Below are 26,565 nucleotides of genomic sequence, written 5' to 3'. Positions count from 1 at the left end.
GACTCCAGAAGTGCGGGGACTGCGGGTGACGAAGCCAGGCTCAGTCCCCGGGGTACTCCAGGTAATATACCACCCACCAGTTCTGATCTCCCCTCCCCCAGGAGCCCCCAGAGGCTCTCACAGGGCAGGCCTTCCTGGCCCCAAGTATCTCCCTTACAGTTCCTCCTCTGGTCCTCCTAATGTGTCCTACAGGTCCCTTTGGGGGCTGGAGGGAGACAGACCGTCACCCCAGGCTCTCACCCACCAATTTCTCCACCCATCTGGTCACTTGAGGAGCCAGGCAAGCCCTGTCCCCAGTTAGAAGGGGAGACCGAGGTCTCGGTAGAGACTCACACCCAGGCTCCTGCTTCGAAGCTGGCAGGGGCCTGGCCCCTACACCCCACCGTCAGCTCCCCGGCCCAGCCCTTGGAGGCCCGACTTGCACCGTCTGCTTTTCTTGATCTCCCATCAGGCTCCTAGCTTACAGAGCTTCCTGCAGCAGCAGGCTCAGCTGGAGCTCCTGGCCAGACGAGTCACCCTGCTGGAAGCCATCATCTGGCCAGGTAACGGCAGGGCGGGCAGGTAGGGGCAGTCCCTTCCAGGAAGGGCCTAGGGACATAGAAGTTACCTCCCACTGCTGGATCCAGGCCAGCAGACACTCCTCCTTTAGTCCTTCCAGCCAGCCAGCAGATGGTGCCTGACACCCTGCTGGCACAGGCTCCCAGATTAGACAGACATAGTCCTGCTCTCATGGAGTACAGGGTGCAAGGACACGGGGGTTGCCCTGGTACGGGCTGCTAGACCCAGGGCAAGGAATACCACGGTGGAGTGAGTACTGTGACAGCACAGAAGTGCCCCTGACCCAGGCTGGGGAGTGGGGAAGGGCATCTCAGGGAGGGCTTCCTGGAGGAAGTGTCATCTAAGTGGAGACCTGAAGGGCAAGGATTGAGACAAGTAAATGGGCACAGGAACAGCATGAGCAAAAGCCAAGAGGCCGGTTCTGTGAGGTTGCTAAAGAGCAATAGGTGAAGCTAGAGAATCTGGCAGGGCCCAGTTTGAGAAGGCTCTTGAAGGGAGGTAGAAGGCAAGGAAGGAGGTTGGACACCAAGTGGGCAGCACCCCTCCCTGCGCCTGGCTTGTCATGGTGGGGCCAAGGAGGGCCCTCCCCATGAAACAGAGCTTGTGGGTGGCCCTCAAGAGAGGCAGGGATTGGCCACCCTCGGGGCTGAGCTCTGGTCTTCACCTAACCACTAAGAGGCCCCCATAAGCCATCCTTCTCCCACCTCCAGCCACCCCATATCACAGCCTGGTCCTAGTACATCAGTGCACATGGGCCTCAGAATCATGTCCAAGTTCGCATCTGTTTTATAGATGAGGAAACAGAGGCCCCAAGCAGGAAGGAGGGCTAAGGATACAGCCAAGCCTCCTTCATTCAGCAAAACTGTAGGGCATATCTACTGAGTGCCAGGTCTGGGCGGACACTCTGTGCCCATCAAGTGATGGGGGATCCTCAGTGTCTACAGAGATGAGGGCCAAGGGGTACAGGGGCACCAAAGGATGTGAGTGAGTGGCAGTCACTTCTGGCTATGGGTTGGAGAAGCCTTCCTGGAATGGGGACACTTGCACTGAGTAATGGAAAATCCCTACGAGAAGGTAGAAAGGGCAGCCTTGACAGAGTCCTGCATGGACAAAGACCTGGAGGCTGCAAGGGGCGTGTGGTCTGCTTCCCAAGCTCCTCTCACCTTGCCACATGGCTTCTCTAACTTTTAGAAACATCAGTGACCATCTCCCAGACCTCCTCCCCTCTCACAGATTTGGGACCAAGGACCAAATCCCAGGCTCTCAGCGCCTTTTTCAAGTGTCTCTGCACCTCCTCTCTCAGAAGGATAGGGACAGGAACCAGAAGGGACACACTAGCCTTGGAGCCATACCGCACTTTAGTCTACTGTATCCAGCAGCCCAGGGAGGGAGTTCTGGTCACCTTAGAAAGCCCACGCCCACTCTCTGTGGCCACAAGCCTGGGGGAGTGACCCCATAAGCAAGCTTGGGTGATGGGCCTGAAGAGGGGGTAAGGGAGGAGGGGAGCATTGAAGAAGGAACTTTCCCCTCACCCATCGTACACAGCAGGTGCTAACTAAAGACCCAGATAGGGCTCATGTTTAGGCTATAATCAATAATAATGAGATAGTAACAGCTGTCACACATCCAGCCCCCCAGGCTGGGGGATTTATATCCAGTCCCTAATACAAGCTTGCCAAGTGGGCAATGCCACGCCCATTTCACAGATGAAGAAACAGAGGTTCAGAGAGCTCACATGATTTCCGCAGGGTCATAGCGATAGTAGTGGTAAGGCCAGGGGTCCACCATAGGTCTGTCCTTTAAAGCTCTGGCTCTTTTCGTTCCATCAACAAAAGTTCACTGACACCTCTGTTCTGCCAGGCATTGAGTGGGGCCAGGGGAAACCAAGGACCCTGAACTTGATTGTGTCAAAATAGTATCTCATGAGCAACTCAAACAGTAACCAGGCCTGCGGGAGACCTGGGTCAAAAACACATTTAGTGACCATAATAATCCAACATTTATTATGAAAACCACTCCTGGGTACCTTAAACACTTACCACAAGGGTGGGACACAGTATTATCCCCATGTTCCAGATGAGGCTCAGAGGTTCTATACTTGGTTTAGGACTTGGCCCTAGCTGATATTAGAGGCTGAGCTCTGTGGTACTCTCCTCCTATGCTCCCTGATTTAGGGCATCAAATCTCCCTTGACTGTGAGCACACACAAATCGGTCTGTCCCAGAGGCCCCAAATTTCGGCCCAGAGGTGCATGGGAGGCTGGGACACACAGAGTCAGGGTGCTAGACAGTTATTATTATGAAGGTATAGCCCATTCCCCTGGCAGTGGCCCAATGGGACGCTGGTGCTCACCAGAGTCCAAGTGTCCATCCCTTTGAACAGGACTTTGGAGGCTCAGCCAAGTCCCCCATCCTAGGGCTCTGCTCCATGGATGTTCCTCTTCCCCTGGGAAAATAGCCCAACCTGACCTACCTGACCTGTTTGTTTAACTTAGAGAGGGACTAAAGTTAGTGGCAGAAGGCTTCCTGGAGGAGATAGGCCTTCCTCTGGGTTTTGAAGGATGAGTTTTCCAGGTGGCAAAAATGCCAATTATTGTTTCACTCTTGGGGGATACCTTATTTCCAGGTTGGGGCATATTTCACCATAGTCAAATCAGAACTGATTTCAATATTATTGAAGCTGGTCAGGACCTCAGTGTATCTGGAACTATCCCCCCTGGTTTTAGAGATGAGACAACTGAGCCTCTGACAGAGGTTAGACTTGCCCAAAGCTGCACAGTAGGTCAGTGGCAGAGCCTGGCCTTCCGAAACTCTTCCCCATCACAGGTGGCCTGAGTCTGTTCCCTGACCTTAGTTTACCCAGCTACAAAATGAGGATGATTCACCTATATTCCAAAGTGTGGAAAAGAACTATACTTGTATGGATCATTCATTCACTATGTGCTAAACGTTTCAGAAATATGGCAGGTTCATTTATCCCCCTTGACAGAGAAAATCAGAGACCCTTGAGTGCTCTCATTGGGCTGGGAGCTGCTAACTCCAGGGGGTAAGGGGAGACACTAATCAGCTTGCAAACTACCCTTTCTCACAGCTCTGCCTCCCAGATGCCAGGGCAGAGTGCCCAGCACCCCAGCCCCCAGAGGGCCGAAGGGAGATGGGCACCTCATACAGACCTCACTAACCCTGACTCTCTCCTTCCCTCCGGCAGAACCAGAGGGGTCGGGGGCAGGCCCTGCCGGCACAGGCAGCCCCAGCCTCCTGCGGGGCAAGAGGGGAGGACACGCGGCCAACTACCGGATCGTGGCCCCCAGGAGCCGCAACGAGAGAGGCTGAGAGCAGGGGCGGCCCTAGGGGCAGACCTGGCCTGGCTTCCCTTCCTAGCCTGGACTTGGCCAACTGCCTCCAGGGACCGCCCATGCATATTTATTAATGTCCTCAGGGTCCCTTCTGCCACCTAGGCCTTTGGGATAGGCAAGTCTTGGTCCTGACACCCCGTGCAAGTCTGCCTACTATGAAGCTGAGAAGGGACTGTGGCCTGAGAGGGAGGGGCAGCCCAGGCAAGAGATGAGACCTTGTTCAGGGCCTTGGGCCTCCATTGCCCTCTGTGAAATAGGATGGTGCAAGCCTGCAGGGAAGGGGTGGCAGGTTGGAGGCTTTGGTATTCTCACGGGCTGCCCGGGCATCCAGGCCTGTGGGCACTGATGGGTGGCTGGAGCTAGGGTTCTTCTGGGCCCTTAGCACACACGGGCTGGTGGGGAAAGGCAGGCTTGCCTCTCCCTCCTCCCCAGCCAAACCTCGGGGAGCCCACCGCAGCCCTCCTCTCCTTGATTTCTGGTGCTGGGTCCCCACCCTGAGCTCAACAGGCAGGACATTGCATAGGTCCTGCCTCCTGAGCCCCCAGCCCCTCCCATGTTCCAGGTGGGGGCGGAGGCATGGAGAGGGAGGGGCACCCTGGAGGAAGAGGTCTCCAGCCAATAAAGGCACCCAACCTGAAGTCCCACTGGCCTGGTCTCGGTGTGTGCTTAGATGGGGTGCAGCTGGGCAGGGCCAGGAGCCTCTTCTCTCTTCTTGGTGGCCTTCCCTGCCCACATGCACAGCAGGACTGTGAGGGCAGTCAAGGTGCTGTTGGGCAGGGGGGCACACAGGGGTAGGTGAGCAGAGCAGAGGCTCACACCATCCCCATCCCCTGGCCAGGTGTTCGGCAATGGCTGCAGCTTCTGAGAAGCCCAAGGAGCAAGAAACTGCCAGACCTTGGGGCAGCTTCCAGATTGGGTGACCCGCAGCATCCCCCCAAAGACTGTTTCCTCACCCATAAAAGGACGGCATGACCTTCAGGCTGTCCAGTCTGTTTCTGGCCCCTTGCCTGTGGCCAACGGCAGGGCCGATCTCTATAGCCCCTTTACTCTGGCCCCAGCGTGGGGTACAGCCCCCTCAGGCGACTAGTCTGTAGGCTGCTCCAGGACACACAGTTCCCTGCATCACCCCTCAAAGTCCAGCTTCCCAGGTGCCCCTGGCCTTACCTCTCCCCACAGCCAGTCAGCCTCACACCCAGGCCCCACCCTCCACCCTCTGGCTCAGTCTGCCCCTCCCCTTCCGGGGAAGGGGTCAAGGACTGAGGAGGGCCAAAAGGGAGGAGCTGCCTCTTCCAAGCTGAGAAAGCTTCTCCCTCATGGCACCCCCACATTGCTTCCTGTGCAGGGAGCCCAGCAGGCACAGCCACCAGCTCCAGAGCCTCAGGAGACTGAACTGGCCCCTGTCCAGCAGGGACACTGTCAGGGTGCGGGCAGCGAAGGGATGATATTCCTGGGGAATTGGGGAAGGTTTCCTGAAGGAAGGTCTCCTGTAGGCTGAGACCCAAGGCTGGGTAGAAATCAGCTGGGAAACAAGATTGCTCCTCAGCAGAGGGTCTTCTATGCCCCGAGGTGGAGGGTGTAGCTTCCCCAGGAAGAGGCTGCAGTTCAGCCTTGGTCTCTGCACATCAAGGAGCTGTTTGCCTGAAATCAGTCAGTCCCTCCCCGCTCATTCATTCATCCCCCTTGCTGCCAACACAGAAGAGTCAGACACAACTGCTGCTCCCGAGGAGGTCTAGGTTGAAAAGTGCACTGTTTTTATTCTGAACGGTACCAGGGTGGGGTGCCAGAGGGGCCTCTCCTGCACCACACTGTGACTCTCAGCAGACAGGGCTGGGGCTCCGACTCCCCAACCACAGGCCGAGCCCCTCGTCACCCAAGGGCCTGCATGTGCTAGGGGGGACCAGGGCCCTCAGGGTGGGCGGGTCCACCCCTCCCCTGAGTCACTAAGGCCTCAGTGCCCACCTCCCCCTCAACCAGCAGGGACACGGCACCCTCCACTCGGCCCGTGGCTGCCAGTGCCACCACTGCCTGCTCTGTGGGGAAGCCCATGCGCTCCAGCTGCTGCAACCTGTGGGATGGGGGGACAGGGAGGGAATGTCAGGGCCACCTCCAGCCCCTGCACCAGGGGACCCCACCCCCACCCAACCGCCTTACCGCAGAGAGGAGACAGAGGACTTAGGCAGCCGTAGCGGGCTCTCAGGACACTGGGCTGGCCCCTCAAGGAGTGAGGCCTGGATCCCCTCCTGCAGCATCTGCTCATCCAGGGCTGCCCACAGCGGGGTCCCTGGGGGCAAGACAGGCCCGGTCCAGGCCAGGCCCACCTCAGAGGAGCCCTCCCAGGTCAGCTGCACAGGCCCTAGGCCTGGGGGGAGGTGGGCTGAGCCTTCGCTGCGGGACCAGAGGCTAGGGGAGGCTGTGTAAAGAGGTCCGGGGGCGGGAGGCCTGGAGAAGCAGAAGCAGAAGAGGGCCTGACTGCCAGCACTGCTGCGGATTACACCGGCGGGGCCGCCGTCTTTGGCATAACTCTCACCTGACTCCGGCAGGATGGGTGACCGGCAGCTCGGCCAGGCTGCCTGGGGTAGGAAGGAGTCTGACCGGCCAGCACTCTGCCAGGGCCCTGCACAAGATGCCCTCCTGCAGTGCTTGCAGCCGCCGCTCAGAGAGCTCCAGCCACCGGAAGGCCCCGGCTGCATCTGTCTGCCCGGGGCAGGGCGGCCGGTCAAGGAAAACCAAAACCAGCAGGGGTGAGCCCACACTGCATGCCAGGCCCTGGGCCAAGTGGTGACAGGCATTCCCTCACATCTATCTCCTCACTGTGGCTCAGCAAGGGGTGTGTTGTCATCCTAGTCAGCAGCTCTAGGAAAAGGAACCTGCCCGAAGCTACTCAGCCAGTTAGAGGGGGAGGCAGGTGTATCTCCCCACAAAAGCTCTATCCCCTCGTCTCCGGCATCCCCTGCCTGCTCTGTTCCCAGAGCTCTCCGGTCTGACTCAAGGCCCACCCTTGTGCCCAGTGACACCCCCCTCATTGCCCTCAGCCAGGGCAACGTACTCCCCACTGCAGGATACAGCCAGGCCTGGGCAACTGGTGTCCCCAGTCCTAAAAAGCCACAGCGGGTAAGCCTGTGCCCACTGTTCTCTCCAAAGGCACGGTTTCCCCAATAGGCACGGAGCATCTTTGGAGCAAAAGCCTGTGTTCAACACACCTGCACCGCCAGCCACACGTGTTCCACCTTTCAGTGCTGAGCCCCGGGGCTCACTCTCACCCTGGCCTTGCACTTCCTGCACCCTCTGCCTGGCCTGCTCTTTTTCACTTGCCCTGAACCCTTCATCCTGCACATCTCAGCTCAGATGCCGCCTCCGTAGGGGAGGGCTCCCCTTTATATTATAGTTGGTGCCTCTACCTGGCCATTAGCCCTCAGCTCCACCCCCGCCCAGTCTGGCCAGAAGAAGACTCACAGATGCTCCCAGAATGTGTTTGCACAGCTGACCTGCAAGGACCTGACCTCCTTGCGCTGCTTCCCTCCCAGGCAGCCTGGGGGCCCAGCCACAGAACCCACATGTCCACGTGGGCCCTGGACCCAGGCAAAGGATACAGGCGAGGCCAGCAAGGAGGCCGCACAATAGCTGCAGGAAGGGTGGCTCGGAGCTGAGCACTGGTGTCAAGGCAAGCAGCAGCCACGGCAGCAGCCACGGTGGCAGTACCCCCTGGGGCTGTCTAGGGTGGTAACCCTGCCCCGCCAGCATGGCCAGGTGGACAGGCATGTAGCCACAGCCACCAGCTGCGCTGGGTACCCCGAGGCCTGCCAGCAGCACACCCATTAGCCCAGCAGCCAGGGCGAGCAGGGCAGAGGCATGCAGGAACCGCAGCGTGCCCAGGTGGCACTCCTGCCACCAGCCCAGTGTGGGCAGGAGCAGCAGGCTCAGGAGGAGGCCAGGTAGGGCCGTGTGGCCCAGGACGTGGGTCAGCAGACGGTGTGCTGGGAGAGAAAAGGATCTTATGTGCCAGGTTAGTGGCCCTAACCCCCAAGGCTGTCCCAGAGTGGTAGTTACCCTCTACAGAATACCCACTAAGCCAGCCTCCTCTCCCCAGGAGCCAAAGTCTGCCCACTGCCAGCACTGTAATTACTCGTGAAAGGGACCAAGGGCTTCTAAATGCTGCGGCTGCTCCCCTACTGTGTTAACCGAACATGCTGGAGACACCACTCAGTCTTCTCAAGAGCAACCCAACTATGGATGAGTCACTTAACGTCTGATGGGAAACACTCAGCTGGGGTCACTCCTCAAACTCCCAGGACCTCCTGAACATTCCTGTACTAAGCTGAAAGCCTTAGTTCTTATTTTAAGAGAAAACCACCAAAAAAGAAAGCCATCTGAAAAGAATACCTACTCACAGGCTCCCACAGCTCTGCTGGCCCCTCTGCCTAGGTGCTCCGCCCTCCCTTCTTGGCTGTGGATGAGCTGGGCATGCTCCTGTCCAAGGCCACTGGGGGCACTGGGTCCTCTCTCTGCTTGACCAGTGTATGATGCATGCCGCTCCCATGAACTGGTCTTAGGCCCTACCTAAGTCTCCTGCCTCTTCCAAGGTCCATGGGGCTGGCTCTCACCCTGCCAAGGGTCCAGCAGCAGCTCTGGGGCCAGGGCAAGGCTGGGGCCAGCCCCCACCAGCCACAGGCAGCTCAGCAGCAGCATCAGGACAGAGGAGGCAAGAGGCAGTGCCGGGGACAGTGGGCCAGGGGGACCTCTGGCATGCATAGCACGGCTGAAGGCGTCAAGAGTGGTCTTGAGGCTGTGTGCTAGGAGTAAAGGAAAACAATAACAATAGTTATTACTGCAATTTTCACCCAACTTCCTTTCAACTACCCTCCCAATGGCTCCATTTTACAGAAGTAGAAACTGAAGCTGGAGAGGCAGGTCCAGCAACTCAACCATAGAGCTCGGACCCTAACCATGTGCTTAGCCATCCTGCCATCCCCTCTGCCTGTGTGAGGATGGTGAGGAGCCAGACCAAAAGGGCTGTGAGTTGATCTGGGGCTCTGGACTCCCAAAAAAAGGGGTGCAGCACTCCAGGACAAACTAAGGGTCATCTCCAGCTTTCCTCTGCCTCCCTCTTCCCTCGGGTTGCAGACCAGCCACCTTTCTCCCTTCTCCCCTCCACTGTGCCCAGCCTTAGAGCTCTAGAGGGGCTCAGCTGCCCTTGACACAGGGTGAGGCCAACCAGTCGGCAGGCAGATTCGGAAGGGGCTAAGGCAGAAGGCCTGGAGGAGGGGCAAGAGTCCCACACCCTAAGTGCAGAGAGACAGAGACATTCCCTTTCTTCAGCTATGAGTACAGCCCTTCTGGCCCTAGCCCTCCTTCCAGTGTCCCCTCCACTCCTTCCTGCTGTGCATCCCTGGACAAGTTTTCCATCCTCTGGGCCTCTCCTTCCTCATCTGTAAGATGGGGATTAAGAAAATCCTTTCCTCATACAGTGAGAAAAAGAAATGGACTAAGGCAGGGCCCAGCCCACAGCTCCTGCTCAAAAACTGTAGCCATCCCAGCTAATTGTGGGAGGAGGCAGAGATAACTAGCCACCAGTGAGGTGGGGGGCAGGGGGGGGGGGGTGGCTCCTCAACATGGAAGCAGCTGCTCCAGCCTGGCTGGTTCAGTCTGGCCCTCAAAAAAGCCAACTCCCAGCCCACAAGGCACAGGCCTTGCTGAAACCTTCTCACCCCCAGCCAGGCCTGGAGCCTCCGAGTGAGCCGATCTCATGAGGCAGAAAGCAAAAGCCCAGAGACAAGAAGACTGCTTCATCTGCTCCTTTCCCAAGAGCAACCTCAGCATCAAAACCCACCTGCCAGTTTCCTGCAGGAAGAATGTAGAAAGTTCCTCTGCCTGCAATGTCCCTCCCTTCAGCTCTCCAATAGGCAAACTCCTATACACCCCTTGAAGCCCAGTTCAAATGTCCCTGTCTCTTGCCCTGGCCCGCCATGTCATGGGTCATAGATCTTATCCTATCTAGTGAGTACAGCTTGGCCTGTCTTTTTTCCTGAGCGGATGGTCTGGACAGGGGGCAGGTGGGAGTGCCCTCCTCTTACTCATCCCCAAGTTTCCCGTACGTGTTCACTGAAAGAGAGACACTGGCTTGCTTCCAGGTCCGGCTGAAAGATTTGGGTGAGCCCTGTGCTTCCTTGGGCCTGAGCACGTTTGAGGAGACTAGACGGAGTCCAGAAAGGCAGACAGGTGCCAGCCTTGCCCAGAGCCAAGAAAACCACTGCAAGCCTCCCTCCTTCTGCACCTTCACAACCATTGTACCCAGGGCACCTTACAAGGGTGAAAGACTTGCACACGGACAAACAGAACTGGGACTGGAACCCTCTGGGCCTCAGTCTCTTCATCGATAAAATGGGGCTGTGCACCATCAGACCCTGCCTACCTTACTAGGAAGACTGGAGGACGCAATGAGAAGACAAGAACCGGGAAGATTCTTCCGAGCGATAAAGTGGGAGTCCCAGAGCGTGGGTCGGACTCAGCTTTGTGACTTAGGAAAAGCACACAAATTCCTTGGGCCTCAGTTTCCCCTTCTGTAAAAACAAGGGTATTGGATGGGGGGGGTACTAAAAGGGCACTCTCAACGTTGACCGTTACTGGGGGGGGGGGCTCTTAGGATCTGGCGCGCTACGTTCGGGGGGCGTCCCATCTAGCCCACCCGCCTCGGCCCCCTCCCCCCTCCGGCCCAGGCCACGTGTCCGGGGTACTCACTGCAGAGCGCGTTCCCCCCCCTCCCCCGCCCCCGGAATGCCAGGTGGGGCCCCGGCTGGGAGTCGGGACTCTAGCTTCCCGGAGAGGTCTGAGAGCCCCGAGCCCATTCTGGTTGCACTCGGGCGCGTGACCCCGGCCGGGCTGGCTCGCCACCTCTTCCCCCGCCCTCCCGTCCCCCGCCGTCCGCCGATTAGTCAGCAGTTGTTCTAGGCCCGGGTCCCTTCCCCCAGCCCTCCCGCCGGCCTCCGTGTCCCTCCAAGGCAGACTCTTCAGAGACGGTCCCTAGAGCCAGCGGACGTAACCATTCCGAACAGCTTAGCTTTGCACGGAGAATCACTCCGGGTTGATACCAAGACCCGCTCACCCTCCGCTTCGGAACCTTCGGCGCTAGTTTGGCCCGCATGTCACGCCCAGCGCCTTTGAGAGAACATTAGGACAAGAGCTGCAGGCGAGAAGGACGAGAAGGCTGTGGTTCATCCCTCCTTCCCTCACCCCTGCGGCCTGGCTCGATGGTAGCGCCCGAGGTTGCGGGTTTCGCGCCTGCGCAGTGCGGCGCCTAGAGGGAAAGCGAGAGGGAGACGGACGTTGAGAGAACGAGAAGGAAGGAGAGAAAATGGCGTCCACGGGTGAGTGTGGTGAAACCACGGTCGCGCCGGCGACGGTCGGGACACCCAAATGTGAGGCCGCTTGTCTCAGGGGGTGACCGAGACGACTAAATAGAGTTGCGGAGAAGGGTGTGAGGTACCTTCCGGGGCCCGACGAGCTCGAGGGCTCGAGTTCTCCTCCCCTCCCCCCACCGGGAAGGCCGGTTCTGGAATCTTCCGGCGCCCCCGGCGCGCGGGGTGCATGCGGCGGCGGGGGCGCGCGGGGCCTGCCGTGGTCTCTATTGTATGGCGGCCGTCGGGTCCCGCGCTCCGGGCTGCTCGCCACGTGGGCGGGGCCTTAGGCCTCCGGGCCCCCGCGTGGGGATGGGGGTAGGGCTCGGCAAGGCCTCGAGTCCGGCGCCCTTAAACCGGAGCGCGGGCGGGGGGGAGGTCTCGACGGCTGCTCAAGAAGTCGCAGCACTGCCGCTTCTGTGATTCCTCACCCCACCCCCATTTTTAGGGAGGCGGCCCAAGCTTGAGGGGGACTCTGCTTCGCCGAGAAGCCCGGGGGGAAAAGCAAATAAACAAACAAAAAAGGCATCGCGGGTTTGTGAGCCGAGGGGTGCCGACCTATGAGCGGGCGCCCCGTCATGGCCCGGTCGGCAGGGGCGTCCGGTGTGGCCGAGCTGCCCTCTCGGCGGGTTCTAGCCCCAAACCGAACTTCTGCCCGACTGGGCTTTGGGCGGAATGTGCTTCCCCCTCCAGAGCAACCCCCCCCCCCCCGCTTCGTTCTTACTATTATTGATTCCACTATCTTTTCTCCTCAAAAAGCAATTCAGTGGCTTCCCGGGGCCATTTTTCAGCAAATGCCGAGGGAGATCCGTTGTATAATAAGACCAGCCTGGATCGCGAGGCCAGAAATCCCTTCCGAAAGGAAATTCTGGCCTCTTTGACCTAGGAGAAACAAAAGGCCCAAGTCGGCATTTGAATTATTCTTAAGCAGTTGCCTCGCACGTTTATTCGACTAGGTTAAGCTGGCGGGCTTGTTTATCTCTCGGACTGATACGAGAGAGGGAAGGGAGACGCAGGCTGGACTTTGAAAGAAAGCCCGGGGTGGGGGTGGGGAGCTCGAATGTGAAAATCTAGGGTGGTCTTTGATGCGTGAGTTGTTTAACCTTGTAGCCTAAACATCACCGGCAGTTTGCAGCCTGTTTGTGCACTAACCTGCGGTTTTTGGTAGGGCGGGGCATTTTTGCCTGGGGGGGGGGGGTATTCTTAAGCCATCTAACACCAGGCCTTAGAAGCAGTGGTAGAAGTCGAGGGAAGACCGGAAAAGCTCTGGTTCCTTCCGAGATTTAATTTGAAAGGGGTCCAGAATCCAGCAACTTAAGGACAATTTTAAGTCTTCCCCTGCTGTGTGATCAGTAAACAGGCAGGTAAATGCTGGCTATGGGTTCAGAGTGCCCATAGATGAGAGGACTCTGAAATACCACAGCCCAAGGCACATCCTGGTGGAAAGTGGTTTCTGCAGAGCCCTTTCCACCTTCCTCTTCCTTGGCGGTGTTTGAATTTTGTGAGGGAAGAGTGCTATTCTCCCTTCCCTCTTTAAGCATGGGGAGTCAAAATGTGTATGGTCAAATTTTTGCGAGGCTGGACATGCCAGTTTCTTGGTCTACTTTGCTGAAAATGTTTTTTGGAAACCTCCATGTACTGTATTAGAATTACAATTGCGTTTTATGTTAGACACACAGTATTAGGCCAGCTGGAGGATCTTAAATCATGGACTTTGGTTTCCTTACGTTCAAAATGAAGGAGTGAGGCTAGATCTTTTCAGTGCTTTTTGAGCCCTGAACTTATTGACCTTATAGAATATTTGGTTCCCACAAATTACTCCATATTGACTTTAACTCATTATGTAGTCTGAAGCTCTAAATCTCTGTTTGCATAGTGAGTACCCTAAAGTATCTGAAAGTCACTACTTTGGGTAATGTAAGATGTGGGTTTTTTCCCTCATGTATGTTATAGGTAGAAAAGTGAAGTCGATGTCCACTTTAACAAAGAATTACAGTGCAAACTCCCGAGTAACCACCATTCAGACCAAGAAATAGAACATTGCCAGCACTCCGGAGGCTCCCTTCTCCTCAACTTGTCTTGTATTTTTAGTGGAGTCTTCAGCTGCGCATGTGAGGGTTAAAAACAAAGTATAACTGACTGCTAAAAAAAATCTGACCATTCTGTAACTAACATTTTTGAGTCCGTAAAATGTTTGTGTGCTGTAGGTAAATAAAATAAGTTCTCAGGAAACAAATTTGCTACCTCCCTTAGCCCACCCGTGTGGGACTAAATGGGCTGGTTTCACGCTGATCTGAGATCATTCGTTGTTCCATATCAGCTTTGACAGTTTTCTGTTTTTACATAACTGTTCTTGTGTAAAAGTCCTCTTGCAAAGTTGAACTTATATGTCAGCAATTTAGAATAATTTCTCATACAAGACACCAACAAAACGTAGACTGAAATATTTTATTTTTGATGCTTCGTTTGTTTTGTGAATACCACATGGAAGAAGTGATTTGCATTTATTTTTTATGCACTACATAGGAAGCATGACTTGTGCTTTTGAAAATGCCTTAAGATTGTCTTGAACAAATCAATTTGTTCATTATACAAACCCTTTGGACATTTGATTTGATCATGTTGATTATTTGGGATTCTGTGTTAAGGCTGTACAGAGGAAGGAAAGTAGTTACAGGTAGAGAGGTAGAAAGGTGACCCTACTTGAAGACAGATTCAGCAAAATGCTTTGGGGTCAGGTGGACTGTGAGGCAGGCTTTGGATGGAGTGGGGGTAGATAGAAACTCATCCGTGAAGAGCTGAGATAGATGTCCACTGTTGTTTTCAAATGAGGGGCTACTTTCTGATTGGAAAATAAAGGACCCTTTTGTTTAGCACTAATGGCAGTACTGTCTTCTGGCATAGAAGAAGATAAGTATTTCTTGTGGAAAGTAAAGCATTGGGCAGAATTCTCAAAAATAATTAACTTTAAAAATATATGTCAAGTTCAGTAGTGCTGTGAAAACTTCTTAATCATTTTATTTTCTATTTTCACTACTTGTAGACACCTCAGTGAACCAGAGTTCCTTTCTGTGCATGTTGTAAATTTCATATGAAAAAGGAAATTATGGGAAGGATTATGTAGAAAGAGAAAAGAAGAAAAGTTGTGGGTTCGTTTGTTTTCTTTAGAATTGAAATCATTTTGAGTTTTTAAAAGATATTACCTAAAACCAAATTACTCCCGTGCTTTCTTCTCTGCCACATTTCAGATTCTGAAACTTTTAACTGCTGGGATTTATGTCGTGTCTAGCTTCTGACTTAACTGTACACATGTAACCCTGATATACTTAGGAAGGCCTTTAAAACACTGGATTGAGATGGCTCTCCTTTTTGCCATTCCATGTCACAGTCCTGCTAGGGAATTTTGGTTGGTCTAACTTGCTAAAGTGAGGGAGTGATAGAAAAACTAGTTTTTGAGGAGGTGTAGTGACTGATGTAACCAGTCTGATGTTAAACATTGTGATATTGTGGCATGCTTCGTTTTTATATGAAGGTAAAACTTCTGATCCTGTTGGTTCATCTTGGGGTTTTTTTGTTAGTCTTAGGCTGATGATCCATGTATTTGAAATGACAGCCTGCAGTTAAGGGGGGTTTGTGGTCATGGGAACCTTCAAAGTAGCTCTGCCAAATCAGCTGATCTTGACCTCATTAGCTGGCACTATATTCAAACTTTGAATTTAACTGGCTTAGACTTATTTTTTGGTTTGATGTTGAGAGGCAAGAGGCACTTATTGGAACCTGTATTGGCCTGTACTTCCTCTCAACAATTTAAAGAATTTATCTCTGCCACCTGAATTCCTTCACCCCTTTTTTTCTTTTTCCTTGCCTCTGCTGACTTGACACTATTTTCTCTCCTTGTTTCCTCTAGATTACAGTACCTACAGCCAAGCTGCAGCCCAGCAGGGGTAAGTCAGTCTTTTATAACAGGACTTTGGGTGTGATTGATTATACTGTTTTTAGAGTACCAAGTCTCCTGGAGTTATAGAGAATTTTGTGATGGAATCTGAATGTTCTGTATTCAGTTCTTGAATTTAATTTTTCTTACAGCTACAGTGCTTACACCGCCCAGCCCACTCAAGGATATGCACAGACCACCCAGGTAATCTTTAAGATAATTGCATATGATTGCATCCCCAAGCAAAATGTTTCTGTCAGCCATTAAAACAATAACAGATACAGGGGCGCCTGGGTGGCGCAGTCGGTTAAGCGTCCGACTTCAGCCAGGTCACGATCTCGCGGTCCGTGAGTTCGAGCCCCGCGTCAGGCTCTGGGCTGATGGCTCAGAGCCTGGAGCCTGTTTCCGATTCTGTGTCTCCCTCTCTCTCTGCCCCTCCCCCGTTCATGCTCTGTCTCTCTCTGTCCCAAAAATAAATAAACGTTGAAAAAAAAATTAAAAAAAAAAACAATAACAGATACAGATATTTTTTAAAAATTCAGTAATAGGAAAGTATAATGTGCTTGTAATCATAAAAATACCCAGGTGTTTTAAACTTTCACAGTGGGAGTGAAATGACACCATTCTCAAACTGGGAATTGCTAGCTCCCTATACCTTTCTGGTATCATTTCTCAAGTTAAGTGCCTTGTTTTGTGCTAGGTCTGTCTACATACTATATTCTGTTTAAATTTATTTAACTTTATTATACAGCAATTCTGTCAATACAAAAAATTGCAGTGCATAGATATGTCATTTGCCAGTGTTCACACAGTAAATGGCAGGATCAGCTCTGCTAAGTATGGCTGCTTAGCTACAGAGCCTCTGAGCCCTTTCCAGTACAGGAGCTTGTGTTTAAAAGCCTAGGCCAGGGTACCTGGATGGCTCATTTGGTCATTTAAGTGCCTGACTTTGCCTCAGGTCATGATCTCATGGTTTGTGAGTTTGAGCCCCAACTCAAGCTCTGCACTGACAGCTTGGAGCCCACTTTAGATTCTGTGTCTCCCTTTCTCTCTACCCGCCCCCCCTTCCCCCCCACCACTTGTATTCTCTTTCTCTCAAAAATAAAAATTAAAAAAAAAAAACCCAAGTGGGGGCACCTGGGGGGCTCACTCGGTTAAGCGTCCGACTTCAGCTCACGTCATGATCTCACGGTTTGTTGGTTTGAGCCCCACATTGGGTTCTGTGCTGACACCTCAAAGCCTGGAGTCTGCTTCAGATTCTGTTTCCCCTCTCTCTGCCCCTCCCCCACTTGAGCACTGTCTCTCTCTCTCTCTCTCTCTCTCTCTCAAAAATAAATATTTAAAAAAAATTTTTTTAATGATAAATAAAAACTCAAGTGAGTATAAAGTTAAAAAAAAGAAAAAGCCTAGGCCAACACGTGTTAGAAACTATCATCCTAGAATTCTTAAGATCACTTCAAATTCTGAAATGATCCATACATTAAATGGGTGCTGATAATTCTTCCATGGAAACATCCTAGGACAGACAGATTGTGAAGTGTCTGGCAGATCTTACATAATTGGTCATTCAAATCTCAAATGTAATCTTGCTAATAACCTGGAAGAATACCTCTTCCTTGCCAGGTTTTAAGTATTAACTAAAGTCCAGGTTCAAAAGACTGCCCTTGATATGTTAATCTTAAGAGGAGACACTTGGTGTTCTGGTTTGGTTTTTGTTTTTTTGTTTTTGAAGTGATGTAATAGTTTTTAAATCTGTATGTCAGGCTGAAAATCTGGTTATCAAATCAACAGATTTTAATCCCATTTTCCTTTTGGAAATTCCCCTTTCCTTTGGCTCATTTTGCCTTCCTAACATTTGTTTCCAGCTGCTAAAACTGCTACACTAAGTGTTGGCAATTATGCACCTGTTCCCTTATTGCCCATCCCTTGAGAGTCTCTTGTTAATCTCTTGTATGTTAACTGAGATTTTGCCTAATTATCTCAGGAACTTTTTTGTAGTTAAGTTTACGAAAATATGAGTGAATTAGATAAGGGAAAACAAGCATTTGTGATAATGTAATCACTTGTCTGTTTTTTCCAGTCTTTTTACTAGAAAGCAATATTTTTGGCTTTGGTCTCCCAATTTGGAAACTCAGAAATAAGTCGATCTATTTTATTGCTAAAATACCAGGTTTACATATGAACTTCCTGCATGCGTTTTCTTTGAGCAGGCATATGGGCAGCAAAGTTATGGAACCTATGGACAGCCCACTGATGTCAGCTATACCCAGGCTCAGACCACTGCGACCTATGGGCAGACTGCCTATGCAACTTCTTATGGACAACCTCCTGCTGGTAAGGCCTGCCTTGGAGAGACTTTTGGGTCATAGCCACTGGGAGTTTGCTAAGAATCTTGTTATTCTGTATATTCTGGTCCATACTTTGGCATTTGGGGATCCTTTATTTTTAGGAGGAGCACTTTTTTTGGTCTCTTTTTTCTTTCCTTAGTTCTCCTAAAGGATCTGTAATAGAATGTGGGTGGGATAATTTTCTATTAACTATTTCATACAGTGTATTGAATAATTTCATAACCAAATGGAGAATATATAAAAGATTGTGCTAATGGTAATACTGGGTAAGAATGAGCCGCCTTAAAGTGAGCTGCTTAAAATCAAACTGATTTTCACATCTGTTTGCTTCATCTGATAGTGTACCCTCTACTTTTTGTTTTGTGCTTTCCACAGTAGAAGGGACCAGTACAGGTTTGACTATCCTGCTCATTCTTGCATGGGAAATGCTTTCCATCTTGTCTAACCCTGTAATGTTGACCCTTTAGGTGTTTCCATCTGTTTAACCCTCAAACTTTCTAACATCACACACAACAAGGTGCTAATGGGAAATTGCTTCAGGTGCCATTCACAGATCCATGTCCTTTTCTTTTTGTGATTTTGGGAAAGGTTATGCTTTATTTTACATTATTTTCTGTCAGGCCCTAATAATAGTTCACTTTCCCAAAGGTATTTCAGATAACTATTCCCCAGCTGACTTCCTCCTATTCCCTGAAGAATAGATTGCATGAGTAGATTTATTTAGAGGAACAGACTGCCACCCTGCATGTAATGTTTGTCTCTTGGTTGGTTTCCAGTCCAGACACATTTTATTTTCTGTTTTAAATGTTAATTATTTTAATTCATAGTATGTCGTACCAGCATTCCAAGGAGCCAAAAAAATAAACTACTCTGAGAATTAGAACAAAGTATACCCTAATACTAGGATTGAGTGGAATATGTGAAAAATTTATAAGAATTTTTATGTTTAGTGTTTCTGCATAACATTTTAGAATCCCTACCTTCTCCTCACCCACCCACTCCCGTCTTTATTATTATAAGAGAATATTGAGTATACAGTAGTTTTAAAGATGTAAAAACTCTAATTTTCCAACTATTTTTAGTTCCCTGTTCTATTAATCAAGAGTCTTTAGTAGGGGGAAACCTATATATGTAATTTATGTCATTGAGTGACAATGTCCTGGATTTGATGGGAAGAATTCCCTAATCTGTGTAATTAATGCATATCTCATATAGCATGAGAAATGTTTGCACTTCCTGTTGGTGTTAGTACTGGAAGAAAAGCTGGAACTAGTACCATGCAATTTGAATTGTGAGATTCAATTTTGAAATCGTGAGGTGAACTTTACATACCAAGCTACTAGAGTTTTTTATTGATCATAATGAGCATACAATATTAGTTTCAGGTATACAACATAATGATTCCATATTTGTATATGTCGTGAAATGATTGCCACAATAATTCTAGTTAACATCTGTTGGTACACATGGTTAACAAATTTTTTTTCTTGCATTGAGAACATTTAAGATACAGTGTCTTACCAACTTTAAAATATACAAGACAGTTTATTAACTATAGTCAAGGTGCTGTACATTACATCCTTGGGATTTATTTATTTTGTAAACAGAAGCTTTTGACTACCTTCACTCGATTTTAAAAACAAGTATCATTTGAAAATAAATAATACAGCTTAGATCTAGCCTTTGGAGTCTAGATCATTTTATAGGGACATGATAAAGTCATTTATAGGAAATACAGGAGTCTTCTAGGTTCTTTAGAGTCATGTGTTCTCATTGTCATTAAATGGACAAGTTCTATAATGAGTACAAAAACATAGGACATTCTGATACAGAAACCAGTGGCTTTAATGAGCAAGAGATTGCACTTAATAAGGACTGTTTATATGGATTTTATAGTTTATGGAGAACCATTTATACCTCCCTTAGTGCTCCCATTGATCTTTGAAGTGTAGACATCAAAATTAAACCTGATGGGCAAAACTGAGGCCAAACCAAACTAAGTTAGGAACCTTCACAGGCAGTGAATGGGTTCAGACACTTTTGTCCTTACATCGTGCTGTGTTTACACATAAAAGTCATCAGATAGTTACTGGAAGGAATGTATGAAAAGACCCTTTTCTCTTAATAGAGTTTTTTTCTGTATTAAACTTTAAGAGAAAGTGGCCATATAAATCTTGTCTCATTACTTAGAATAAAAATCCGAAACTTCAATTTTTACCATTCAAGTCGAATAAAAATTTTGCTTGATTTGTGTAATGTTTCCTTTTTCCTTAAAGTCATCAGCACAGAGGAGATGTGTTGTCTTTTTGCTGTCAGTTGTTTTTATTGTCATTAAATCATTTTGCTCTGTTAATTTTTGCTCATTTGCCTGGCTGTTTGTGTGGGTACTACAGATTATTTTAAAGATTATTAATTAACCCAGTGTCTATTACCTTAATCTTTAGCACTACAAGGCTCTAACAGTTACTGCGTAGTTTTATGACATCAGTTGTTGGCCTGATCAGTCATAGTTTGTTGTTTTTACTTGCCCTTGTGAATCTTATAGATGGCCCTGTCATCTGTAGGGGGGAAAAAATCTGTGTAGGAGTAATAGGGTAGGTGGAATTAGATTCCAGTTAAATTTAAATAAATGAGTGCTTTATATGTTTGACATTAGGACTCTGCAGAGAACTTTTAAATTAAATAAGCAGACGAACGACATGCCAGCTCAAAAAACTTCCATTGCTTGGGGCTTTCTGTTTGGTGCATTATGCTTTCATATACATTTCAGCCTAGCAGTTTTGAGAAGGAAATAACTGTCTTTGTGTATAATTAACTTTAGAATTTACTTAAAATGTTTGGGATGGAGAAGAAAGTATTAGTCTGTCCAACAAGAGGTGATAACTTTAGATTGTACAGAGGGAAGTTGGTATTGGCTAATAATGTGTGTATAGTGAGGACACTTTACTAAAGGTTAAGGCCCTAAATCCTAACTAAAATGAGCAGTCTTAATTCAAGATTTGTTTTTAAGTGCTGAAACTTTTTTTTACTTTAGTTGAGATACAGACTATTTTTTGGTGGGTATAAATGCTGAGAACTAGACCCAACTTTTTGTTGCATGGCTTACTTGTGCTCATTGACCATGAGGAGTCAGAGAAGAGCCCAGTACCAGGGAAGTTTATAAGACGTCTCACAGGAGGAGGATTCAAGTTAGAAGCTGCAGATTTGGGGGCCTTTTGTCACACTGCAAGCTCAAGTTGCAGATGAAAGGGTTTGCATCCTGCCTGGTCTGGTAGAGGCACAAACTAGGGAGAGAGTCTACCTTGGTCTGCCTTCTCCCAGTGAGGGCAGGTCTTTGTGATGCTAACTCTAGGGTCTACTTCCAATATTGCCAAATGGGAAAAAGACCTTTTTGCTTGTGGTGGGTGAAGAAAGGAAGGGGTGTATGGGTAGTTTGATGACAAGCCTAGAATCTCAGATGGTTTTATTATGTGAAAAATATTTATCTTTTAAAGGTTTATTTGGGGAGTATTAAGTTTAGTTAAAATCATTATCAGAAAGGTCAAATAGGATAACCTTCATTGGTTATACTTAAGTAATATAATTTGTAGTGTCTTATTACTTGAGTGCCATTTCAAAACTTGGTGCTGGTAACAAACATCTTTTTAGTTGTTACCTGAAACAGAAGTAGCAATTGTTGGAGTGTTCATTTGTTCTTAATATCTCCCACTGAAGATTAAACATGTGTTCTCTGTGATTCAGTTTCCTTAAACCTGAACTGTCCGTTTTGGAGTAATTGGGATTGAAAGTAAAGTAATTCCAAATTACAGGTTTTATTGCTGAAACTAGTACCTGGATCATTACTTTTAGCTATTTTAGCAATGTCTCATTGGCTTTTCCCTTTCTGGGATGTTTTATTCTTGCTTGAGAGTTTTTGGGGGTACTTAACTAGTTAGTCAATAAAATTGGTAAGAAGGCCTGCTAGCAAAACCAGAGTAGATTTAGCAAAAGCCGACTTTTCTCCTATTCATTCGGGCAGGGGGTGGGGGGCTGCAGCAAGAACCTTGTTTTCTGTAACATACCCTATTTCCTCCTTTCTGTTACGTGTGGTTGTAGAGCAAAGGAGAGTGCTTTGCTGAAAAGTGGGCGACTTTTCAGAGAACTTAGGCTTTAAATACTGGTTTGTCGCTGAACGGGAAATATTTAAGGGGCTAAATATTGTGGTTGAAAGTAGGTGGTTTGTTTACAAATTGTTCTGTTAATGAGTGTATAGGCAGATCTCTGAAGAGCCAGGAATCTGATATAGCTGTCCTTTGTTCTAGGTTATACTACTCCAACTGCCCCCCAGGCGTACAGCCAGCCTGTCCAGGGGTACGGCTCTGGTGCTTATGATACCACCACTGCTACGGTCACTACCACCCAGGCCTCCTATGCAGCCCAGTCTGCATATGGCACTCAGCCTGCTTACCCAGCCTATGGGCAGCAGCCGGCAGCCACTGCACCTGCAAGGTAAGGCCATGCTCACCTAGTTCTGATTCTGCAGGGCATCAATCTATTTTCGGGAAAGAGAGCAACTATGCACACTTAAGAGTGTCCAGGATTTCATTCCTTTTTGATGGTTACTCTTAACATACTTTTAAGTGTTGACTGTGTGCTTACAATCATCAGGCTAATGTGCTAGGACACACCACAAATACATTGTTCTCCATTTAGTAGAGAAGTGGTGCCATCCAGGGGCCAAGATGAGGAATGTCACTGGCCAGATGGTCTAGTTTCAGAAGAGTGATCTTTTAGGATAAGAGGCTATTACCAAACCCAGAAAAAAATCGGGTGTGTGTTTTCCCTCACAACAAAGCTGATAGAGGTGTACTATTGGTGCTTTTATCTTTGGTTTTATTGGCCTTGTAAATGGGTAACACGTTTCTCTTTGGGAAAAACATGGCAGTTCACAGTAAAGGGGAGGTGGGAAGTCCTACAGTGGTGTCTTAGCTGAAGGAATTGACATGTTTTTTTCTGTATTATGTAGTTTGGTTTTCTAAATACCACAGGCAAGTATACATTCTTAACTGGATATCCTGTTATGGGGTGAATATTTGGGCAAACACATTTCATACTCCATGACTAATTAGCAGGTAAACAATATTATTACTTAACAGAAGATTTCAGGTCTTTGCTTTAGGCAATGCACATAGGTGGCATCTGCATACAGTCTTGAAGGAACATTGAATTCTGATTTGAAAGAAGACTTTAGGGAATAAACAAGATCAACTTGTAACCTAGACTTTTTGCCTACTGTAGAGGTAAGAAATTAGCTCTGGCAAACACTCATGAAATTACTTCTAATGTGCACAGTGAGTAATCAGAGCTACTTGGTAGTCTGCATCTGCTAGACGGCCTGTGCAGTAGTTAGGTGAAACTCACTGATTCCTATAGGGCTCCATTTCAGTTGACCTAGGCATTGCAGAGTGTTATCAAATGTTAAAAGGCCCGTTAGATGATCCGTTGCAACAGTATATCCAAGCCGTGGGGTGGGGGTGGGGGGCAGATCTATTAATTGGTTTTTATAAATTACTCTTTTTGGTTCCTTTTTTTCCCTCGAGTTTCAATTCTTACCACTTTAAAACTGTCTCGTGACCAGTGACAGCTACTCCTCTTTTCCACTGGAAAGAGGGGGCTTGTGACCTATTTCAGCTCTGGAGAAAGCAGTACTTCCACATCCTGTCTGGTCTGCCTACCGATTCTTGGGGGTTTGCTTAAAATAGCTCAAGCTCACTTTGCTACTGTCTTGTTGCACAGTTAGGACTGAGAGGTAATAGAAAACCCTGGATTTTTTTGTTTTCCTTTGGGATTGGGATTGGTTTTTATCACTTAAGAATATTTCCCAGTTCATCCAAGCATTGGTGAGAGGCATGTCCCTCCCCTACTCTGGTATTTCCATTATGGAGATTTTCAAGCAAAGTTAGAGTTATTAGTGGCAGTCGGAGTTAGGAAAATTTGTTTTCAGGTTTGGTCCTAATAAATGAGAAACATAAAGTAACCCACAGTTACTAGACAGTACTAAAACTTCTGCGTTACTGTTAAAAAGTTTCTTGTCTGTCTGCAACATCCTTTTTGAGAGAAAGCATTTTCTTACCTAACAAACCACCTCCCCTCCCAAATCACTTAAATTGGCAGCAGAAAATCTTGTAACTGCCTTTCATAGCTGTGTTAATGTGGAACAAGTGGAACATGTTGGTATCTCTTCTGTGGGTGTGATGAATTCTCCCTCTTTTTTCATGTCCTCTTCCAGCAAATACAGTTGGACCAACACTGGGTTTGATGTAGGTCACTTCACAATTGTATTTACTTCCAAGCTCAATCCTACCATTGCACATTGCTCCGAGGTTGTAGAGTTCTTATTCCCGGGAGTTTTATGGTTGAGGGAAAAAGTCTTACTTTTTTATTTCTCCTTTTAGACCGCAGGATGGTAACAAACCCGCTGAGACTAGTCAACCTCAATCTAGCACAGGGGGTTACAACCAGCCCAGCCTAGGATATGGACAGAGTAACTACAGTTATCCCCAGGTACCTGGGAGCTACCCCATGCAGCCAGTCACGGCACCACCATCTTATCCTCCTACCAGGTCAGTATCCTCCTGGCCAGTGAGCTAGTAGAATAACAAAATCGTTTTTGTCAGGCTGTTGACGTGCTTCTTCCTTAGGTGAAATGGGTTATCTGACTCTCTCAGTGTTTAAGCCTGGCCATGCAGTATTACATTAATCAGTCTTAGGTCCCTGTAGTAGTACCTGGCAGCCAGTAACTCTTTTCTCTTGAATACAAATGAAAACATTGTTACCACTCCAGGTTCTTCCTTTTAATTTTGCTCTTTTAGCTAATTCAGATGCATGAAAAACAGGTATATGAAGACAGGTAAACCCAACCATGGGAGCCACCTTCTCCAATGCAGTTTGGATGGATAAAGTGCAGGACATAAAAAAGAAAAGAAACTTCACTGTAATCATTTCATATTTGACTTAATTCAGAGGTCCGTTCATGCACAAAAGTCTTTTAATGATCGGGCCAGGGCCTTTACTTTTGTCTACAGGCTTATTCAACATTTTCTGTCTTAGGTTAACCACACCAGCAGCTGTAATGTCTAGTTTGGGTTTCTTTTAATAGTAGAGGAAAGAACTGCAAGTTTTCTCGCTCACGGTTTAATTAGAAGCAAATTTTCAAATGAATTGTCTGAATTGTGTCCTGAAGTGTTGACTTAGTTCTGCTAGAGGTGGCAGTTCCCTGTTTTGTACTCAATTTCATTGGTTTACACAGTAGAGCACAGCAGATGTGAACAGGTTTAGAAGCAGATACAGCTGACCCGGTAAGTGCACAACTTGGAGCAGCAATGGGCAGGCTTAACAGCAAGAGTTCTTCACAGAGCCCAGTTGCGCCTCTTCTGCTGCACGTAGTTAATGTGGCCCATTGAATAGGTGCACCTAGTGAAGAGAGGCTGTTGGGTCTGTATAGCCATGCTGTTGGGTGTGGTGGTAGAGGCTTAGTTTAACTGTACTTCTAATATGATGGGGTTGTTTTGTTTTGTTTTCTTCATTATCATAGTTCATCTAAAGTTTAATAGTTCTTTTCGAGGTTTATTTCTATGCAAGAAGGTATCTTGGTTTAGTTTCCCTGACATGTGGTTGCCATGTCAGCAGATGAAGAACTTCTGATGCTTCTTGTATAGTGTCTTAATTCTAAAGTTTCCATCTTTCCTTCATTAATGCCCAGATTTCATAGATGATAGATCAGACATGTCTAAAAGTTTAAAACTATATACCGTACATAGAAAAATAGTTTGAAACTTGGGACAAATTGTCAAGAGAAAATTGCCATATTTGTGTGACCACACACACACACCGAGCATCCTTGTACCTTCTGAAAAATCACTGTCATGACTGAAGGGAATTGTTGGAGCCAGGCTTAGAGTTGCCATACTTAACTACCTCCTTTTCCTTGGTGGCTTTTTCACTGGGTCATCGTGCCCTAGGTATTCTTCCCTTAATCCAGGAAGCACCTAAACTCCCAAATTGACCTTGAATTTAATTAAAAATAACTCTGGTTTTAATGGGGTGCAAAGTAGAAGAGGAGACTCTTAGGGTCGTTATACTAGATAGGTTTTCGGTATTTTCCTCTCTTGTGCATTTAAAGCTTTATTGTTCCAAATACAAAAATATTTGCTTATTTTGAATTCAAACTGTTGATATGTAGAAAGTAAGTGCATTTTTGAGTTTTCTATGTCACATGCTTTGAATGTCTCTTGATTAAAGGGGGCTTGAAGAAATAACAAGCCTCTCTAAAAAGCTTTTTTTTTTCTTTCAGCTATTCCTCTACACAGCCGACTAGTTATGATCAGAGCAGTTACTCTCAGCAGAACACCTATGGGCAGCCGAGCAGCTATGGACAGCAGAGTAGCTATGGTCAACAAAGCAGCTATGGGCAGCAGCCGCCCACTAGTTATCCCCCCCAAACTGGATCCTACAGCCAGGCTCCAAGTCAATATAGCCAACAGAGCAGCAGCTACGGGCAGCAGAGTGAGTTGCTAAGAGAGAAAACCAAATAAGAATGATTATGTTTGGAGTTTCTGAACGTGGGGAAATGCTCTTTTACAGTTGTTTACTTTCAGACTCCAGGATGCATCTTTAGGACATAGCATCCTGGCTAACCACTTGGATGTCCCACTAAAGACATGAGTGCTTTTCTCCAGTTTAGTTGTTGTTAGTATGCCTTGCAAAAGAGAGAAAAGAGAGTTTGTAACTGACCAGAGCACACATGTTAAGACTGCCAGCTTTGCTCTCTTTGAGGTTACACACAGTGAGTGAAGCTGGCATTCCTGTGGCCTGCCCACCACAACTCATTAGAAGGACATGAGCAGGTAGCTGTTGAAGACTACTGCAATTTTGATAGTCTAAAAAATGCTAGGTTTTGTTTTTGGTTTTTGTTTACATCTGTAAAGAAAAGAAAAGTCC

The 26,565-nt window shown here is 48.3% G+C and overlaps 3 protein-coding genes across 14 annotated transcripts in view; 2 read left to right on the top strand and 1 right to left on the bottom strand.

Moving 5' to 3' along the window:
- Positions 1–4,551, top strand: part of EMID1 (EMI domain containing 1) — a 47,977-nt gene extending 43,426 nt beyond the window's left edge. For 2 of the 6 annotated variants that reach the window (XM_043558016.1, XM_043558013.1), the window contains one exon: positions 3,766–4,551. In XM_043558016.1, the coding sequence (XP_043413951.1) occupies positions 3,766–3,987 (222 nt within the window). In that variant the 3' untranslated portion in view covers positions 3,988–4,551. Of the gene's footprint in view, positions 1–451; positions 543–3,765 lie in introns of all 6 variants that reach the window. The other 4 variants (XM_043558018.1, XM_043558015.1, XR_006293909.1 and 1 more) reach the window with 3 other exon arrangements.
- Positions 4,552–5,643: 1,092 nt separating this feature from the next.
- On the bottom strand, positions 5,644–11,574 carry RHBDD3 (rhomboid domain containing 3). Of its 3 annotated transcripts, none has more exons than XM_043558022.1 (7): positions 11,394–11,574; positions 10,323–10,470; positions 8,515–8,703; positions 7,504–7,887; positions 6,441–6,603; positions 6,065–6,352; positions 5,644–5,978 (listed from the first exon to the last, which is right to left on the bottom strand). In XM_043558022.1, exons 3-7 carry the CDS (start codon positions 8,660–8,662, stop codon positions 5,801–5,803), a joined length of 1,161 nt encoding a protein of 386 aa, XP_043413957.1. In that variant the 5' UTR covers positions 8,663–8,703; positions 10,323–10,470; positions 11,394–11,574; the 3' UTR covers positions 5,644–5,800. The 3 variants fall into 3 exon arrangements, with proteins under 3 accessions (XP_043413957.1, XP_043413956.1, XP_043413955.1); XM_043558021.1 differs by lacking the exon at positions 11,394–11,574 and adding an exon at positions 11,013–11,124; XM_043558020.1 differs by lacking the exon at positions 11,394–11,574 and adding an exon at positions 10,649–10,759.
- Positions 11,195–26,565, top strand: part of EWSR1 (EWS RNA binding protein 1) — a 27,460-nt gene continuing 12,089 nt past the window's right edge. For 3 of the 5 annotated variants that reach the window (XM_043558011.1, XM_043558010.1, XM_043558012.1), the window contains exons 1-7: positions 11,195–11,274; positions 15,212–15,248; positions 15,391–15,442; positions 17,449–17,572; positions 21,888–22,074; positions 24,021–24,188; positions 25,919–26,130. In XM_043558011.1, coding sequence (XP_043413946.1) covers positions 11,262–11,274; positions 15,212–15,248; positions 15,391–15,442; positions 17,449–17,572; positions 21,888–22,074; positions 24,021–24,188; positions 25,919–26,130 — 793 coding nt within the window. In that variant the 5' untranslated portion in view covers positions 11,195–11,261. Of the gene's footprint in view, positions 11,275–15,211; positions 15,249–15,390; positions 15,443–17,448; positions 17,573–17,961; positions 17,980–21,887; positions 22,075–24,020; positions 24,189–25,918; positions 26,131–26,565 lie in introns of all 5 variants that reach the window. The other 2 variants (XM_043558009.1, XM_043558008.1) reach the window with 1 other exon arrangement.

The sequence above is a fragment of the Prionailurus bengalensis genome, chromosome D3 (genome assembly GCF_016509475.1).
Source record: "Prionailurus bengalensis isolate Pbe53 chromosome D3, Fcat_Pben_1.1_paternal_pri, whole genome shotgun sequence".
In the NCBI taxonomy this organism is placed as follows: Eukaryota; Metazoa; Chordata; class Mammalia; order Carnivora; family Felidae; genus Prionailurus; species Prionailurus bengalensis.
The sequence above is the reverse complement of the archived record's forward strand: the minus strand, read 5'-3'. Positions and strand labels throughout refer to the sequence as shown.

Bases quoted from the DNA above. Each gene is read 5' to 3' on its own strand.
- RHBDD3 (XM_043558022.1), bottom strand. From the start codon at position 8,662: ATGCATGCCAGAGGTCCCCCTGGCCCACTGTCCCCGGCACTGCCTCTT. The intron at 6,604-7,503 runs GTATCCTTTGCC...CCGGGCAGACAG, and splicing joins CCTCCTTGCTGGCCTCGCCT to ATGCAGCCGGGGCCTTCCGG. The intron at 5,979-6,064 runs GTAAGGCGGTTG...CCCATCCCACAG, and splicing joins TCCTCTGTCTCCTCTCTGCG to GTTGCAGCAGCTGGAGCGCA.